Raw genomic sequence first — 19,669 nt, forward strand, 5'->3', positions numbered from 1 at the left:
AACATTTGTGGTCATTTCGAACCCAATACCAGGTCCAGCATAAAGCTAGGGTGGTCTTGGGACTGGATCAAACTTTAGAATCATGAGTTTCACAAAAACATCCAGTGAAAATGTGTGAGAATCATGACCTATTCCTTAAGCAGTGTGTCTGGAGTGTATATAAGCCAGCTGGAATGTTTCTAACGGTCCTGAAATTCCTGTTTAATGAGAAGTCAGTAGTTTTGCCCAGGCATGTAATGAGTGAATGACTAACATAACCCTGTACATCAGTCCGATCATTACCATAAGTATTCTCAACCAATAATACCTTTACGACTAAAAGGCAGTGTGGGCGGGATATTAAAAGGTGTAACACTTTTTATTTAGCAAAAAAACATTACGAGTCAGTGAAGGGAAATGTGTAGAAACTTTAGAAGTGTGACTAGTGACTAACCCCACACTACTACAGACGTGTGTCTAGTAGAATCACACAACTGCTTTAATGAATGAATCAGTACTGGACAGATGATTAGTTGTGTGGGATATATGAAGCTGATATGTGCTGATGTGTTTACTGAACTCTAGAAGAGCAGTGTTTTTACATGATGTTTGTCTACTCCACTAAAATACATGCATTTTATTCATGAATAAAAGTTTTAAATCTCATTTCTATTTCCATTTTCTCATAAGCATTTGTGTACCTTAAATTACTGGAAATCAATGGGAATTGGCATTGGCTCAAATATGGCATTGGCCATATCGCATATTTGCAATTGTGATTTTTTATGGCCTGTTTTGATTTTATTTTAATTGATTTTAATATAATCATCTTCTTTTTTTTTTTAATAAAGTATATACACAACCAAAAGAACAAAAACGTGTTTTGTGACAATTCTAACTCTAAATAAATTAATTGTAATAAAATGCCAAACAAAATTGAATTGTTACACCCACTTAATATGTTAACACTGGAATATTATGGGAAAATGACCTCTCAGCCTAAAACATCTCAACCCTAGCTATAGATGCAGCCACATAAGGGTGGTTCCTGTCGCCTACACTGGACAGCAGCTGCTTAGCCAAGAAACACTTCCAAAAAAAGACAATGAGTCACTGACCGGCTTTTCTTAGTAGTTCCTGTAACATCGCCCATTTAGTCTCTTTCACTCAAACACACACACAGACCAAGAAAGAGGAAAGCAGAGTATCAGGAGGTTACTGTGTAGGACGTTTCTCACAGGCGTGCTGAGGACCACCCTGATTACTGTGGAGTATAAAAAAACACAAAAAAACAAAACGCTGTGGGCATGACCGACCTTGGTGAGGGCGGCGACTCTCTGAGCGAGCTCTGCCTCCACCTCCGGGAGAGTCTCGGCTTTGCGGATGGTCTGCTGGAGCTTCTGCTCGGCCAGTTCCAGTCTCTCCTGCAGCTGCCTGTTCTTCTCCTCCGTCTGTCAATCAAACACACACACACACAATCAGCACTTGCATAGCAACTTGAAGCCTAGTACCCTGGCTACTGTAATGCATATGTAACAGTGAATATAATGAATGTAACGTGCAACAGACCATTCTCACTAATGCGGAAGTGTAAATAATAGCGTTAAACAGCTTTCATTGGCTGAGGCTACCGCCCTTTTCTAAATACACCAATAATCCTGCCAAACACTTTCCAGAGTTTCCACTCCATCAAGTCTAATAACAATCAAGTCCAACTGAAAAGCTCATCATGAGTCATTTTTAACGAGGCAACAAATAAAAGCAGAGTTCATCTGAACTGGAGTGAACTGAAGTTATCAGCCAGGTTTTGTTAAAATCCTTAAGAAAAGACTCCTCAGTGCTGTATTTTGGTGAGTAGTCATAATGTAGAAATATGATTCGGTGGTCTTTAGCCTGTATCTTCAGAGACGGGATGTAGCGTTAACCTAAAGAAAGGCTCCTTCTCTTCTTTTTCAAAACTAATCACAGGCTCTGTGGTAAACAGTGTGCTGCAGCAGACACACAGGGCTACACACATTTTGAATTCTACTAGATGCGCTTTGGCCAAGACAAAGCCTTTCGCCCATGTTGGAGGGACTTGTTGGCTGCGAAGACACCCCGTGAAGATTTCTGAGGCTAAAAAATGGGGGGGGGGGGCCCAAAAAACAAACAAACATAGACCCTCGCTGTTATCTTCTAATCTCTCTTGCTTACACACACAGTGCAGGGTTACAACAGTGTGTGTTGAGACCAAAGCACAGTGTGTGTTTTTCTTTTTTTTGTGCTGCAGGGGAAAGATGCTGCATCTCTGCATTTCTCTCTGTGCAGCAGAAACACAAAAAGACAGTAGCTCAGCCTGGCACACACACACACACACACACATACACTTGAGAGATGTGAATGAATACACATGTGTATGTATTTGAGTGCGTGTACAGTGTTTAAGCATAAAGTAGGGACATTATTTTTTAATGATGTGAGTGTGTCTTCAGGACAGGATGTTACTGATTTATACAATTACTGTTTATTTAGGAGAACAGATTAGAGAGGTTATAGCAAACTGTACATTTTATATGAAAGATATGTATCTTTTATATTACATGTATATTTTATATTACATTCCTGGTCCTGTTAAGTTGCTGTTCTGGAGGTGCAAGGCTTTTGTCAGTCAAAAGTGCCAGGTGTGCACATGTGTATACAGAAGCAAATGGCCCTGGTGGACCTGACTATATAAGAACAGGAGCAAAAGCAGGCTGTATGTGTGTGGCTGTGAGAGTCTCACACAGTTCTGTAGGGAGATGCTAAGGCCATCTCTATAAAGCGTTTGTGTGTGTATTGAAGGCCCTGCTGAGTGGTGTGTGAATAGAGAAAGCACTGAGGAGTGTGTGAGTGCTGCCAGGCCGCTGTGGGGCCTTCCGGCGACCCATAAAGAATCCAGAAAAAAAAAAAAAAAAAAAAAGGGGGGGGGGGGGGGGGGTGCGAGAGAGAGCGAGAAAGACAACCTCTAATGATCTGCTTCATCTGGTCTACTTGCTGAAAGCACGGCCATACCCCAAAAATAGTCATCAGTCGATCAGCCAGGACGTGTTTGGTGCTAAATGATGTTTAATGTAATGGAACTGTATTGGACTTTTAGTTAATAATTCCTGCCTGAAGTCTGTTGTCGGTTTACAGAAAGTGTGAAAGGGCACAGTGGTGTAATTCTAACCTGGCGGAAGAGCGAGTCCTTGTTGGCCAGTTCATTCTCCAGTTTATCGTTCAGGTCGTGAACAGACGTGGCCTCTCTCTGAGCCGCCAGGTAGCGTTTCTCTAGCGTGGTGATCCGCTCCTCCATATCCTCCTTCTGAGCGATAGACTGCAAAACATCATATAAGCATCTTGAATGGAATGTTCTACATAACAGCACAGGAAAATAACATTCACACGAAATAATGTTTACAATGAGTCTCTGTAGAACCTGTAATGTCCACGAGTGAACAAGCTAATTAAATGTGCATCCATTGCGGACACAGGGGTTCAGTATTGGGCTATAGGGTTCTCTGGAAAGATGGAGCTCCATCCAGTATCTAGCATCCAATGTCACTAACCTCAATTTACTAACCTCACTGATGCACAAGATCTAATGCAATCATTTCCCAGAGGAGTAAAGGCTGTTACTGCAGCAAACGTGGCTAATACCAATGCACTGTGATGCTCAGGTGTGCTACTGAATCTAGATCAAGTGGGCTTGCTTTTAATTTTAGAACTAAAAACACAGCAAATTTAACATCTGTGCAGAAAACTAATTCTAAGCATGTGTCAACAAGTGGTAATATGACCTTAGGACACATGATCCAACTCTGTTGTGTGCTAAACTGCTTCTGGTCTGCAGTAGAGTGCAGGGTCCATTAAATTTAATAGAAAAAAATCAAAAACACTGGCACATTTATTCTGGGCAAGCTCACCCTCTTTACTCTCTACCCAAGAGCAAAGTTCATGTGCTGTGGTCTTCCCTCCCTCAGTGTTATTTAGGCTCGTTTCTACATTGATCTCTCCACTTCGGGCCGGCCTACTTCAGAAGACAGGACCTGCACACGTCTACATCTTCAAAGTCCTACCTCTCGCAGATCTCTCTGCAGGCGTGTGTTCATGTCCTCCGATTTGATGAGGTCTTTGCGGGCCGTGTCCAGGTCCTCCTCCAGCTCGCCGACTCTGTTGCTAAGGGAGACCACACGCTCCTTCATCTGCAGCAGCTCTTTACTCTGGCGGTCCATCGCCTCCTGAAGTTCCACCACCTTCCCTCCTTCCTCGTCCGGCCCCAAAGAGCCATCGGACGACCTCTGCAGGAAAACACAACCACAGGTAACCCTTACAGATATGTTTAGCTCATTTAAAGTAATAGGCTGTGCCTTTGCCCTAACTCCAAATGTAGCTGATCACCAACAACAATTTTTATTTAGCTTTACCCTGAAGCTACGAGGCTAATGTAGCAATAAATAACAGAAACTCATCCCTCTCCAATTAGCATGGTCTTAACTGCCTGACTAAATCACCACACCTTCTGTTCAAACTGTGTGGAGGTGTTCGGTAATCTCCAGTAGACATGCTTATGTGGTTTCTGTGGACACTGTATGACTCCATTATTTAGTGAAGTCTGAAGTACAGACATGCTTCAGAGTGACTTAATGCTTCTGAGTAGAAAACTGAGCAAAACTGAATGTAAAAAGCTACCACTTTAACAGAGAGCACAACTTTATTGGACTAATTTACCCCTTTCAGTTTGAGCTCTGTTACTGTCTGAATCACAAACCCAATAACAAAACCAACCATCAGCTAATTAAAAAGCCAATACACTGGTATATTGTTTACAGACTCTATGTAACTGGTGTAAATCTGGACTGACCGTTCTTATTACAAGTATATTGTGTCGTAAATTCATCACAATAACAAAAACATACGGCCTTACTGCCCAGCCCCTAACGGGAATGATCAAATTCAAGTGCAAGTTCAGACCAGCGCTGGGAAACTCTGCTTAAGAGACTGGATACAATGCTCACTTTTGGGATCATAAAGACGTTCTGAGCGACACCTTCCCGTTATTACATTACGAGAATTTCACCAGTTCTATATTCTCTGCAATATTCAATGTTTATCAGAGTGGTTTTGGTGCGAGTTTTCAAAATCGTACGTCATTGAAATGGTGGAGGGATACATGCAGGGTGTTGTGCAGCAAAAAATGGAACCCCTAAGAAATACGAGTTGGTAAGGTTCTCTATAACAAACTTCATTTTTACACCAGCCACAATCAATATCCACTGAATTGTACAGGACTATTTAAAGTCCATTTGCATGATTCTCTTCTAACTATTATCTATTAGTTTGTGTGATGGATTTACTCTGAAAAGTATGATAGTGATATTTCCTCTGGAGATAACTATTTTTTTTCTGTAGTCTTCTTCAGCTGGATTTAAGTTGGGCCAGGACTGAATTATTTTGGGCTATGTGCATATTTGTATGTCTCCTACCTCAATAGAAAGAATGTCTTCCTGTGCATTCAGTCTATTTGCTAAGCTTCAACCATGGCGCAGCAACCACCCTGCTTGCCCCAGCAACAGCATGTATCAAAAACACTAACAGTAAAACAGTGTGGAAACATTCTGTTTGGTAGGCCGTGCTTCTGGATATTCGGAAAAAAACATCTGGTCACATGACCTCAGTACAACGTTTCTTCTTTTAAATTCTGAATTTGGTGTTTTATGGCACTGTAAATGGCTGGAATATTTAGTAGCGAGGAAATTCCACAACTGGCACAGGTAGCATTCTATCACTGTACCACGCTATAATTCACTGAACTCCTGAGAACGACCCATTCTTTCACAAATGTTTGTAGAAGCAGTCTGCATGCCTAGATGCTTGATTTTATACACGTGGCTACTGAATAGATTAAAAACACCTGAATTCAATCATTTAGATAGGCGAGAGAATACTTTTGACAATATAGTGCATCTTTAGCATTAAAACACATCTTTACATGTTTAAACCCAGTAGACAGGGTCATTAAATCCACAGAACTTCCTTTAAAACAATGGACAGGACTCCTTCAGAGGTGCTGGTCACTTGGGACATAGGGAGGTCACTTAAGTTCAGTCCTTTCTAAAAAGTTACAATCTAATTTTGCTGTAGCGTGGCCCCTACAGACCTAACCCCCCACCATATGGCTTAATGAAATAATTCCAGAGAGACCTTTTACTGCATCATATGACTCATATTAGTGCTCTAGATACAGGGAGAGGAGCTCTCCCATTCATTCCAGCCGAATGAATGAACACACTGCAGGTGCAGGGCGCTAACTTGTGAAGATGCTGGACCATCTAATTCCCCCTTTATAAAAAAGCTAAAAGGGTTCAACGTTTTATGAAAACAGACCCATTGGCGTCATACACTGTCAGAACCCACCAGGGTTGCATATTTGATCTGACAGGTGGTTGGGAGCAAAGTAGATAGACAAGAACCTCCATACAGCACTTTATACATAAACTATGCAGACATTTAATGTAATCTGCACCTGGAGGATCATTTATAGGTTCTGCATCCCAGCAGAGCGCAACATGAGTAAGCCATGATGGAACCTTATGTTTTTAGGCAGCAAGATTGCTACCAGGTTGAAGCTTGTGTAATTCCACTTCCTATGTGCATGTAATACAATTTCTAACAGAAACATTGACAGTGTCATTTGAGAAGCTCTTCAAACAGATGTATTGATAGGCCAAAGAGAGTTTTGTTACATTGCTGAAAAGAAAAACTTCATAATAACACAACTAATAATTCTTGACTTTACTCGACTCATTGTGAAATCTTAATATATCCATCAGTCTGACTCATGAAGTTTAAGCAACTGCAGTATATTGTTTATTCTGTAATTATTCTAAACTCTGAACATTATACGTTGCTAGCTCCTAATAAAGCACTCTGGACTTCTGTAAACACTTCTCTCATAATTTTACCTTTATGGAGTCAGATTAAACCAATATACATTCTCAGGCATTTAACCCTCGCCGGTACTGGTAACCCTCATTGGGTTGGGCTTCTGGAGTAGGGACACATGAATAAAAGTCTTTACATTGGTTAGAAACACCTCAGTAATGGAGATGATGATTAGATAAATCACCCTGCCAAATAATTTAGTAAAACTCCATAGTCATGGAAACAATATTTTAGATGTTCCCCCTGTTTATCTTCACATGGTTTGAGAAAAGTAGGTGAATTAGATTCTCTATATATCCTTGCCGTTACCTTGCCGTTGGTGCTTGGTGTGTTCTCAGAGTTGTGGTTGATTTCTGTCTGGCCATCGATCAGCACTTTCTTCTGATTGCTCTGATCTCGAAGTACGGCCATCTGAAAGCAGAGAGAGTTCAGATCAGAGCAGATCAGAGCTTCTTGTGAAGCCAGAAGTCCAAAGTAATTGTCTTTGCTGACAAACGGTTAGCCTTAATTTAAACGTCTGTGGTGGTTTTATAATCTTGGACAGTATGAGAGGGTGAAGGCAGAGAGGACAGTGCTGTGATTCCACAGTCTATGTGCTCATAGCTCAGAGAGATAGCTCAAAGGCTTAACTCTGTTCATAACTGGACTTGGTGTGTGTGTGTGTGTGTGTGTGTGTATGTGTGTGTGTACGTCAAGGAGAAAGGGTCTGTGCGCGCTATGGTTCACTGAGCTTATATCTACATTTAAAACACAGTAGATGAAATCTAGGTCAACCTCAGATCGTGCTCACAGCCCATTGTCAATCCTAATCCCATCGCGCGTGTGTGTGTGTGTGTGTGTGTGTGTGTGTATGTGTGTGTGTGTGTGTAAGCATGCGCATGTGTGTGTTAAGAGAAAGACAGAAAAAGAAAGAATATGGAGAAATCAGCTTTTGTACAGAATTAATCTATATACTATGTTTACACTATATGTTATAATTTATTATTATTGTTATAATACATTTAAATAAGTTAAATACTTAAATATTTGACGGAATAAAAAACATTAAAAAAAAAAAAGAGACCTCACAGGTTTTGATGAGTATGAATAATATACATTATGATCTCATATCTCAAGTGCTGAATGCATCCAAGCAAGTCTGTGGCTGTAGGAGAGTGACTGTGGTGAACTGGTTGGTGCTACAGGTTCGTGTTGTTTAGAGGTGGAGTGTGATTAGAGGTGGAGTGTGTAGTTGCGTAGTTTGTTTTCAGTAATGACACTGATAACTGTAATTACGCACAGGGATCAACATTCCTCACAGAGGACATGTACGAACGGGCATTGTTTCTCTGTGTGTGTGTGTGTGTGTGTGTGTGTGTGTGTGTGTGTGTGTGTGTGTGTGAGAGAGAGAGAGAGATAGAGTTTGAGAGAACTCATTACCTCTTTATGAGAAGCTGTGAGCTGTTCTTCAAGTGCACTGCATCTCTCCAGAGCAACACGCAACCTCTCCCTCACCTGCGAAAAACATGCATACAGCGTATACAGTATAGTCATACTAGTAGAAATAACGGCAGAAGTAGTAATAATAAAATAATTATAAAAGAAAAAATTATATTATAATAAAACTACTATAAAAACGAAATAACTAAAACTAATAAATAATTACATTAAAGATCAAGTTAGACTTAAATGTTAAAATGCAATGTGCCTTACAATTATTCTACTACACACAGGTATACTCACATAAAATAAAAACAGTAATGTATTTTATGTTTTTTATGTTACTGGTGGTATTTATTATTGTGGTTATTTATTATATATAAATGATATTAGAGTACAGTTAATACAGAAAACTTTCATATACAGTGTTTCTCTCATACAGAGTAATGTAAGAAAGTGTTTTTTTTTATACACTCACTTCCACAGCAGCAAAATCAAGGCTTTATTCATGTTCAATTGCTAATATGCTAATTTACTGCTAATGCAAATTCAATCATGTATTTTATGGGTTTGTGTCCTGATTCTCCTGAGCTACCTTCTCATCCAGGGCTTTGTGGTGCTCAAACAAAGACTTCAGGGCCTTAAGGACTTCCACTTCGCTGGACACTCCAGCTGGAGACTGGGCCTGGCGCTTTACCACAGTCATCCTCAGAGAGCGCTCATGACGAGACACCAAACACTCCAGATGTTCCAGCAGCAGCTATACAGAAAGAGCAGAAATGTAATATAAACAATTACACTGTCAGAAATTGACCATATTGAACCATAATCAGGCTGAGCTAAGTACCAAGTTCTGTCTTTTGCCCTCATCTTTACACAATTCAAGTACAGACGGTAAAGAAACAACCTAAGAACCAATAGGCCACATGCCTGCCATGATCTGGAAGGTGCTGGAAGGAGTTGTTTGGTCACAACGACCAGGGGCATGTTTGGAGAAGTAAAGACGAGGTACTCAACCCCCTAGAACACTGTACCAACTGTTAAGCATGGTGGAGGTGGTAGCATCATGCTCTGAGCTGGTTTCCCTGCCAATGGAACTAGTTATGGTGCAACTTGCTAAAGGGCACTTAACCAAATATTAGGTAAGCTGAATTTCTGACCCTGTACGAACAATTTATTATTACTGAAGATTCTGTTCCAGAAAAAGAACAGTTCAAAGAAATAAATCAAAGCCTAATTTTTCCATTAGATACCCCTGTAGATACCCATTCATGTCCTTCCACATCCATCCATGATTCATCCAAAGCCATCAATACCCACCAATATCCATCTATAACTCATCTGCACCCATCAATACCCACCTACTACTCATCCACACCCATCAATACCTAAACTTCACCCACCGATATCCATCTATGAAACTCATCCACACCCATCGATACCCACCTATGACTCATCTACGAGCCATCGATACCCATCTACGAGCCATCGATACCCATCTACGAGCCATCCTCACCCATCAATACCCATCTATGACCCATCCTCACCCATCCTCACCCATCTACGACCCATCCTCAACCATCAATACACATCCTCACCCATTAATACCCATCTATGACTCATCCTCACCCATCCTCACCCATCTACGACCCATCCTCAACCATCAATACACATCCTCACCCATTAATACCCATCTATGACTCATCCTCACCCATCAATACCCATCTACGAGCCATCCTCAACCATCAATACACATCCTCACCCATTAATACTCATCTATGACTCATCCTCACCCATTAATACCCATCTATGACCCATCCTCACCCATCAATACCCATCTATGACCCATCAATACCCATCTATGACCCATCAATACCCATCTATGACCCATCAATACCCATCTATGACCCATCAATACCCATCTATGACCCATCAATACCCATCTATGACCCATCCACACCCATCTATGACCCATCCACACCCATCTATGACCCATCCACACCCATCAATACCCATCTATGACCCATCAATACCCATCTATGACCCATCAATACCCATCTATGACCCATCCTCACCCATCAATACCCATCTACGACTCATCCTCACCCATCAATACCCATCTACGACCCATCCTCACCCACCAATACCCATCTACGACCCATCCTCACCCACCAATACCCATCTACGACCCATCCTCACCCATCAATACCCATCTACGACCCATCCTCACCCATCAATACCCATCTATGACCCATCCTCACCCATCAATACCCATCTATGACCCATCCTCACCCATCAATACCCATCTATGACTCATCCTCACCCACCAATACCCATCTATGACTCATCCTCACCCATCAATACCCATCTATGACTCATCCTCACCCATCAATACCCATCTATGACTCATCCTCACCCATCAATACCCATCTATGACCCATCCTCACCCATCAATACCCATCTATGACCCATCCTCACCCATCAATACCCATCTATGACTCATCCTCACCCATCAATACCCATCTATGACCCATCGATACCCATCAATACCCATCTATGACCCATCAATACCCATCCTCACCCATCAATACCCATTTAGGACCCATTCTCACCCATCAATACCCATCTATGACCCATCCTCAACCATCAATACCCATCTACGACCCATCCTCAACCATCAATACCCATCTATGACCCATCCACACCCATCAATACCCATCTATAAAACTCATCTTCATCCTAATCAATACCCACAAACACCCATCCACAACACTTCCATAACAACCAATACACATCCACACCCTTCCAAACTCATCCACACCCACACTATTATTAAAACAATCCATATCCCTACATATTCTTCCCTACCAACAGCAATACTGCCACCATCCATCCTCATCCTCATGCCTCAAGCCAGATAATGAAAGCCCCAATTCACATTATGTTGGTTGTGATGTAAACACACAATCGTGAAAGCCTCTAAGTTTAAAAAAAAAGTCTAAACCATCCAGGATCAGCATCACAGAGAAAAAGAACATTTACTAGTTAAGGTGCCAAATGCAGTAAAATGAATAAACTGCAAGTATTTCAGAGCAGTAGCCCAGCATCTCAAACACTCACATACACAACACACAACAGTCAGAGCTCAACATCTGTCCAATGCTGATCTTCCCAACACGCCTAGTTTAAGGCGTGTATGCTAGTTGTGGGAACACAGGCCCATCTTTCCGAAGAGCGCAGTGGGACTCCAGCAGGGCCGTCAGGATAATAAAGCCCAAACTCATCCTCTACACCATGCACTAATCCCTCGCTCCACCCCTCCACGCTCTAGGCCTCTGGACTGAATCCAACTGTGTCAGGCGCTCCAGGGCAGAGGGATTAGAGCCTCCGCACGCTTCCCCAGGAACACGGGGGGCCTTCGGGGCCTTTCAGTGGGGAGCAGGGGGTTCAAACGTCACTCAGACTGACGCAAGATGCTTTCCACGTGCTTCAGAGACACTGGAGAAATGCAAAACAGGTTAAGGTTGAACTTTCTTGTGCTGTTATCACTGCTGACCCAGGAGCTTCCTTCTACCTTCTCTTTTTAGTAGACACAGAATCATTTCTAGTTTTCATAGATTGTTAATCTTGTATTGCAGACTCTGAATCATGTATAGTGGATACTGAATCATTTATGGTACATTTTGCATTAACTGTAGTAGATACTGAATCATGTTCTGTAGCAGATACTGAATCATTTATGGTACATTCTGCATCAACTGTAGTAAATACTGAATCATGTATAGTAGATACTGAATCATTTATGGTACATTCTGCATCAACTGTAGTAAATACTGAATCATGTATAGTAGATACTGAATCATTTATGGTACATTCTGCATTAACTGTAGTAGATACTGAATCATGTATAGTGGATACTGAATCATTTATGGTACATTCTGCATTAACTGTAGTAGATACTTAATCATGTTCTGTAGCAGATACTGAATCATGTATAGTAGATACTGAATCATTTATGGTACATTCTGCATTAACTGTAGTAGATACTGAATCATGTATAGTGGATACTGAATCATTTATGGTACATTCTGCATTAACTGTAGTAGATACTTAATCATGTTCTGTAGCAGATACTGAATCATTTATGGTACATTTTGCATCAACTGTAGTAGATACTGAATCATGTTCTGTAGCAGATACTGAATCATTTATGGTACATTCTGCATCAACTGTAGTAAATACTGAATCATGTATAGTAGATACTGAATCATTTATGGTACATTCTGCATCAACTGTAGTAAATACTGAATCATGTATAGTAGATACTGAATCATTTATGGTACATTCTGCATTAACTGTAGTAGATACTGAATCATGTATAGTGGATACTGAATCATTTATGGTACATTCTGCATTAACTGTAGTAGATACTTAATCATGTTCTGTAGCAGATACTGAATCATGTATAGTAGATACTGAATCATTTATGGTACATTCTGCATTAACTGTAGTAGATACTGAATCATGTATAGTGGATACTGAATCATTTATGGTACATTCTGCATTAACTGTAGTAGATACTGAATCATGTATAGTGGATACTGAATCATTTATGGTACATTCTGCATTAACTGTAGTAGATACTTAATCATGTTCTGTAGCAGATACTGAATCATTTATGGTACATTCTGCATCAACTGTAGTAAATACTGAATCATGTATAGTAGATACTGAATCATTTATGGTACATTCTGCATTAACTGTAGTAGATACTGAATCATTTACTATAGACAACTAATGGTAGATACTGAATTTATTAGATTTATTATCTATTTATTAGATATTGACTCATTTATAGCAGCACTGCTTATTCAAGAAACCACAGCATCAACAACTAAAAGAAATGTTATGTCTTATTATAGAAAGTGTTACTAAAACCCTACAGTGATTTTACTCTAAGGTTAATTAGCAGCACACTTTACCTAAACTGTGCGACTGGATTATTTATGCAAACACAGATCAAACCAGATTGGTGTTGGACGATACTCTGCAATAAGATTGGATCAGGGGGGAGGGGAGGGAAGCTGGATCAGGACGTCTCTAGAGTACATTACTGTATTTGTGCCCAGTTGTTTCCAGTGCTGCCAAAAGTTCATTGTGGATTTTATCATGACCTAATCAAGGCTGGACTTCTCCAAAAAAGGCAAAAGTGAGAGTGTGTCACACATCATCCATTACAGGGTGTACTGAATCCATGTTAACCCCCTTCTGCTGGCACTCACCCGTGTGTTGTTTCTCTCTGCCTTCAGCTCAGCGATCTCCTCCTCTCTCTCAAGAAGCTGCTCTCTACACATGTTCACCTCCTTGGTCAGTGCAGCAAACTCCTGAACACACAAAAACACAGAGGAACACATCACGAACAATGAAACAAGATCTTAGAGAGATCTTAGAGAGAAACAAGAAAGAAAATGGGGATTTTAAAAGGCGAACAGCAGGAACCATGTTTCAGCAAAGCTGTCAAAGAAAAAATAAGCCCAGAAAACCAGGGTCACTATGGACTTTCTTATGCTGAAATGAACAACCACACACAAAACAACCAGAATATTCCTTAAGCTCTTTTTCAGGAGGCTCATTGCAACCATCCTTTGCTGAACTGAAAGTCAAGTCAGGTTAACATTAAAACCCCCTGCCTAAAATTGTGCAGGAACCACCCCCCCAGGTGTCACTTTGTATATGGCACTAAGATGTTAGCAGCAGATCCTGCAAGTCCTGTAAGTTGTGAGGTGGGGCCTTCATGGACTGCATCAGTAAACCTTAGGTGTCCATGACCTTGTAGCCTGGTTTGCTTCCTTGGATCACTTTTGGTAGGTGCCAATCACTGCATACCAGGAACACCCCTGTCACACAAGACCTTGCCTGATGTTATGGAGATGTTCTGACCCAGTTATCTAGCCATCACTATTTGGTTCTTGTCAAAGGGTCTCAGATTCTTACACTTGCTGATTTCACTTGATGTACACTTGCTGACTTATCTTGTTGCCCGATATATCCACCACACAACCTTGCCACTGGAACCAGATTATCAATAGCCAGTATTAAATATAATAAATTAAGAAATTTTAATAAATAAAATCTATCAATCAAAAACGGCCAAAATGTAAAATGTACAAAATGATTATGACAGGATTGTACTCATGAACACAAAAATGACAGATGTACTCATGAACACAAAAAAATGCCTACATGTGTGTTCTACTTTATTTGAATCTCAGCAGGAAAGAGGAGTTACGGGGCTACTGACAGTCACTGAGTCCCATTACTCTAAATGGTTTCCTTCCTTCCTCCTGAAGTCTCTGCAGATGTCAGAGGAAGTCAGGGGAGGAACACACAATTGCACAAGCCACAAAAATAAAAAAGTTCAGAAAGCAGGCCTTTTTCAATTTCAGTGTGCCATCCTAATCACCACCCCTGCCCGAAAATGACTTTACAGGAGATGGCAACAATGCTATGTTTTTAATACAAGTGAATGTAAAAAAATCCATGCAGTCATTCTGGAGCATTTCTATTGGTTCATTCATTATTTAAAGTTCACACAGTGGAAGCAGCAGCTGCTATGTTTATCATGAAAACACTGAAATACAAAACTGAATGGAGTTTCATTTCTCTTGTTATGCAACAACTTCAAACACCATAAGTTTCTTTAAATAGCATTGTTTTTTATAACACCATAGAAAAACAAGTATGGTACTTTGCTTTCATTCCATTTTTGACGTTTGTGTAAATAATCCTTTTGAATTACTGTGTTTTTAAGACTAATATATGCAAATGATCTCTGTACGGTGCTTCATTTAAAAAGCAGTAGCAGGCTGAAAAAACACACAGTGTGGCTAAACTGAAAACTGAAAACAGATGCATATGAATGCTCTGGGTTTTTCCTGACATCACAAAAACAAATGAATTTAAAAGGTCTGTATAACGGAGGCCCAAATTTTAGAAATAAAGGAAGTAAACACTAGAGATGGAAGGATCAGCTATGTATTGGTAGATTTTTTTTGTTTTTTTACCCAAATATCATTAAAGTGCCGCCTTTCTTTAAAACCATATCTGACAAGTAAGTAAATAAGTAAGTAAATGTAGAGAAGATGCAGAGTAAAGACTTTTACTACAATTAACCAGATACCACTCGAGTCAATTACTCACTAACAAAACCCTTCTACCAATACAGTGCATTTTAGCAAAATTCTCGGAAGCTGCTCTCGCTGACAACTAAAACGTAGTTGATTCCAAAAAGTAAAGAACATTTCATTTTGAGAGAAAATACACAATACAAAAATAAATAAATACACACATAAATACAAGAATTGACTGTTTATCTGATGTCACAACAACCTACTCATTTACATGCCTTCAACCTAATTCAGCCCATCCCTGTTTAGCCCCGGCCTTTTATATTGCAGTTCTACAGAGTGCTTCAGCTCGAAGCGTTCATTAGAATGTCTGAATCAGGACAGAGCTCTTACATATTCCTAAAGGCCCAGTCGGTTAATTAAACAAAGATCAGAGAGAGAGGTTGGAAAACAGTCATGTACAAATGAATTATGACCAACATTATAGGAACAAAGGGGAACTAATAGAAGGTAACAAAGAAAACAAATAGAGGAAAAATAAAGGCCTTTACAACAGACTTGCATATCAAGTCAAACATATGAGTTACGTGTGTGTGTGTGTCCTTAATACACTATATACTATATGTTTGGACACCCCTCCCAATGAATGCATTCAGCTACTCAAGTTGCACCCATTGCTGACAGAGATGTGCACATGCGTACACACTCCGCTTTTCTAGTCCCTGTAGAGAAGTACTAACAGAAGAGGACTCTCTGGAGCAGATAAACATGAACCTATTGGGACCATGCTTAATGCCAGACGTGGGCTAGAGTATAAAGCCCCCCAGCATTGAACTGAGGAGCAGCGAAACTGTGTTCTCTGGAATGATGATGATCCTCCAGCCACTCCAGCCATCCTCCAGCCATCCTCCAGTACTTGATGAGCTGGGTCTGAGGTGGGGTGGTGATCATCCAACATCCTGACCTCACTAACACTCTTGTCGTAAACACAAGCCAATCCTCACAGCGGTGCTCCGAAATCCATCAGAAAGCCTTCCCTGGACAGTGGAGACAGTTACTCCAAAAAAGCAGAATAAACTCTTGAATACTCTGGATTTCAGAAAGAACAATGAATGAGCAAGCGTCCCAATACTTGCGTCCTTTAAAGAAATATAGTTCAATAGATCCCCTAAGTGTTCTACTATTGCAACGTAGTCACAGAACTCTTTTGCCAAAAAACATCTCTCTCATTCTCAGTCCACATTTAAGTACAACCACCGCTGCCCTCCTATTGGCTACAGCCTGGTGCCGGTCTTCTTTCTGCAGCCAGTAAGGAGACGGGGATGGGCGGGGAGAGCCTTAATTACAGAGGAGACTGGAATCTGAATTCCAGCGAATTCCTCAACATATCCAAAGATACTGTCAGAGGTGAAGCCAAAGACTCCAGCGCTTCTGCAAACCAGCTCCCAAACTGCTAATTAAGCCGATCCTCTTACAGAACTCTGCTGCTCTGCTTACAAAGCAGCCAGCTTACGTTCATCTGAGACCATAAACAGCCAACAGTCCTGTCCACAAAAAACACACGTCAACATATGACCAAACATTCGGCCCCAGGCCGGTCCAGTTGGCGTGCGTCACAGATGACACAGCAATAAATGATTAAAGACATATTGACAGTGGAAAAATCAGCCAAGACACGCTTCTTAGGTTTTACACTGGAGCTACAAGGCTAATGTAGCTAATAAGCAATGGAACCTTGTACCCTTACAATTTACCATAAAAACTGACAAATTCAAACTGAAGGATGTGGCTTGTCCATGTTTCTAGATATGGGAGTCATATAGTGTCAGAATCCACATAGGTCTATTAGAGATCACACACAGACACACACAGACACACACAGACACACACAGACTACTGTGCAGGAAGTTTTAGGCACCTAATCACCAATTTAGAATCATCTTTCTCAGCAATAACAGATGTTTTACTGTAAAAACTACAGATTTCTCCTGGACACCTCCAGCCACACGGATGTGTCCAATTCCACTACCAGCTAACCTGATTTAACATCATTAAGCACTGATTTACCAAACCAGCTGTTAGATGATAACCCTAAATAATACTACTAGGCCCCCATGAGAAAAGCTTTGGAGAGGTTTTAATAAACACAGTGATGTGAAACCACTCACACATATGTATGAATGTACATATAGAGCTAGGCAATATGACAATATTTGATCGCATTGTGATAAATTTTGTTATAGTGGTACACAGCATGCTTTTATGAGTGCACATTGTGTTGTGAACATAACAGTCTTATTTAATGCAATTGACTGAAGCATTTTTGTCTACATGAAAAATATCGCGATAAATGATGTAAAAAATTAAATTTTTTCCAACTCTACATACACATAAAACTTATGATGATTTTCATTGGGGACTAAAACCTGTGCAGTACTGTATTTAACCCACATTGGAAGTGGTGGCAATGAGCATGCCTCGGCAGAGACAGCAGGGCTAGGTATGGCCTTGGTCACCAGGGAGGCCAGTGTGGTTCTACAGTTATGAAGTTGGTCAAGTGAGTTTGGATGGGAGTGGGTCTGGCATGGCAGTCCTCACTGTTGAGCATTCCGGAAACGTTGTGAGCCTACCATGCTATCAAGAGCAAATAAATAAATAAATAAATAAAATTTTGGATTAATGACAGATCCCCCACCAACCACCCAGATCACCAGTGCAGTAAGGGCGCATTTAAACCTGGGCATCGCCAACATGACTGCATTAAATAATCCCACAGCGAGATTAAGCTTTTGAGTTGCAGTATTACTGCTCTCGGTTCACTTTACGTCACAAGACCATTTCACGATTACATAACTACATAATTACAGTTAGATTACAGTTAGATTAACATTCTGGATGTTCTGAATGTTAATTAATTAATTAAATTGTGGTGGTTTAGCCAACCACAGAATAGCACCGCTACAAATTCACCAATAAGAGAACATCTGGGTAAAAAAATCCATCAATAAGAGAATGACGCATCAGGACTGAAAAACTATAAACTGGAGAATGACAGTTAAAAACCCACCAATAAGAGAATGGCAAAGCTAAATGTTCACCAATAATAGTAATAGAGGTGATAGAGCAACAATATAACAAGTCCTGATATCCTCTGTACAATCAGAAATCATACTGTGGTATTATTAATCACTATAATGATAATATAGTCATATCGCCCACCCAGTGACCACAAGTTTTGGTTGTAAAAGTCACAGGACATCAGTGAGGTCATGACTGTTTAATTAACCTGAAAACACCACACTGGACGAATGCAGCAGGTCTGGCTGGTCATCTCTCCATGATGTAAATGCAGATCAAGTCCAGCCTGTGCTGAACGGACACCAGGACCTGACTGAACTGAAGCAGCGCAGAGCGAGTGAGTGAGTGAGTGAGTGAGCGAGCGAGCGAGCGCAGGACGTGGAACGCTCATGGAAAAACAGGTGGCGTACTGTGTTTGCTCAAACACACACAGCAAACTCGAGCCACTCAGCCTTACAACACTCCCCATGACTCACGCTTCCTGGGTGGGCTTTTACGTCAGCGTTCGCTCGTCAGCTGTCAGAGATCTGAGGCTTCACATAAGCACAAACAGACACAGCAAATACAGCTCCAACAAGTACAGTTCTTCAGAGCCATGCCAGCGAGACACCTTCCGACTGAGAGATCTCAAATGTGCTTTAAAAAGAGCTCCTTTATTAATTATTTATTCTGACCATCACCAGTGACGTTCACGTTGGTTTATGAACAAAGAAATAATTCCATCTCACCATTTTCCAACCTCTCGTTATCTTCTAGAACTGAACAGGTGGATTGTTGAGACTGATATGTAAAGAAGCTCAGTTCTGACTGGCTATCCCCATTCAAAAAGAAGTACAGGCTGAAACACGGCTTGTATTTGTGCCATTAAAACTTACAACAGGCCTTTTCCACATATGAATAGGTCTTTAAAACTATATTAAATACATTATCACTATAAGGGTACTTCTAGCCAAAGGCTAATGGGGCCAACAGGAAAAAAGACACTGTATGTACCATTAGGCGAAATAACAACTTGCCAAACATTTTGCGTATGGAACTTTTTGTCAATAATGTATAAATGCAGTCATTACCTTATTATTATGTCAATGATGGTTTTAGTCTGTATGATGTCTTGGGCAAATCCT

At 40.6% G+C, this 19,669-nt stretch overlaps 1 protein-coding gene across 9 annotated transcripts in view; it reads right to left on the minus strand.

Moving 5' to 3' along the window:
- Positions 1–19,669, minus strand: part of ppfia1 (PTPRF interacting protein alpha 1) — a 73,384-nt gene that overhangs the window by 30,975 nt on the left and 22,740 nt on the right. For all 9 annotated transcript variants that reach the window (XM_072695761.1, XM_072695765.1, XM_072695764.1 and 6 more), the window contains exons 3-9: positions 13,623–13,724; positions 8,936–9,100; positions 8,341–8,415; positions 7,231–7,332; positions 4,056–4,277; positions 3,167–3,313; positions 1,296–1,430 (exon numbers count right to left, since the gene is read on the minus strand). In XM_072695761.1, coding sequence (XP_072551862.1) covers positions 1,296–1,430; positions 3,167–3,313; positions 4,056–4,277; positions 7,231–7,332; positions 8,341–8,415; positions 8,936–9,100; positions 13,623–13,724 — 948 coding nt within the window. The remainder of the gene's footprint in view (positions 1–1,295; positions 1,431–3,166; positions 3,314–4,055; positions 4,278–7,230; positions 7,333–8,340; positions 8,416–8,935; positions 9,101–13,622; positions 13,725–19,669) is intronic.

The sequence above is a fragment of the Salminus brasiliensis genome, chromosome 13, assembly GCF_030463535.1.
Source record: "Salminus brasiliensis chromosome 13, fSalBra1.hap2, whole genome shotgun sequence".
NCBI classification, from domain to species: Eukaryota; Metazoa; Chordata; class Actinopteri; order Characiformes; family Bryconidae; genus Salminus; species Salminus brasiliensis.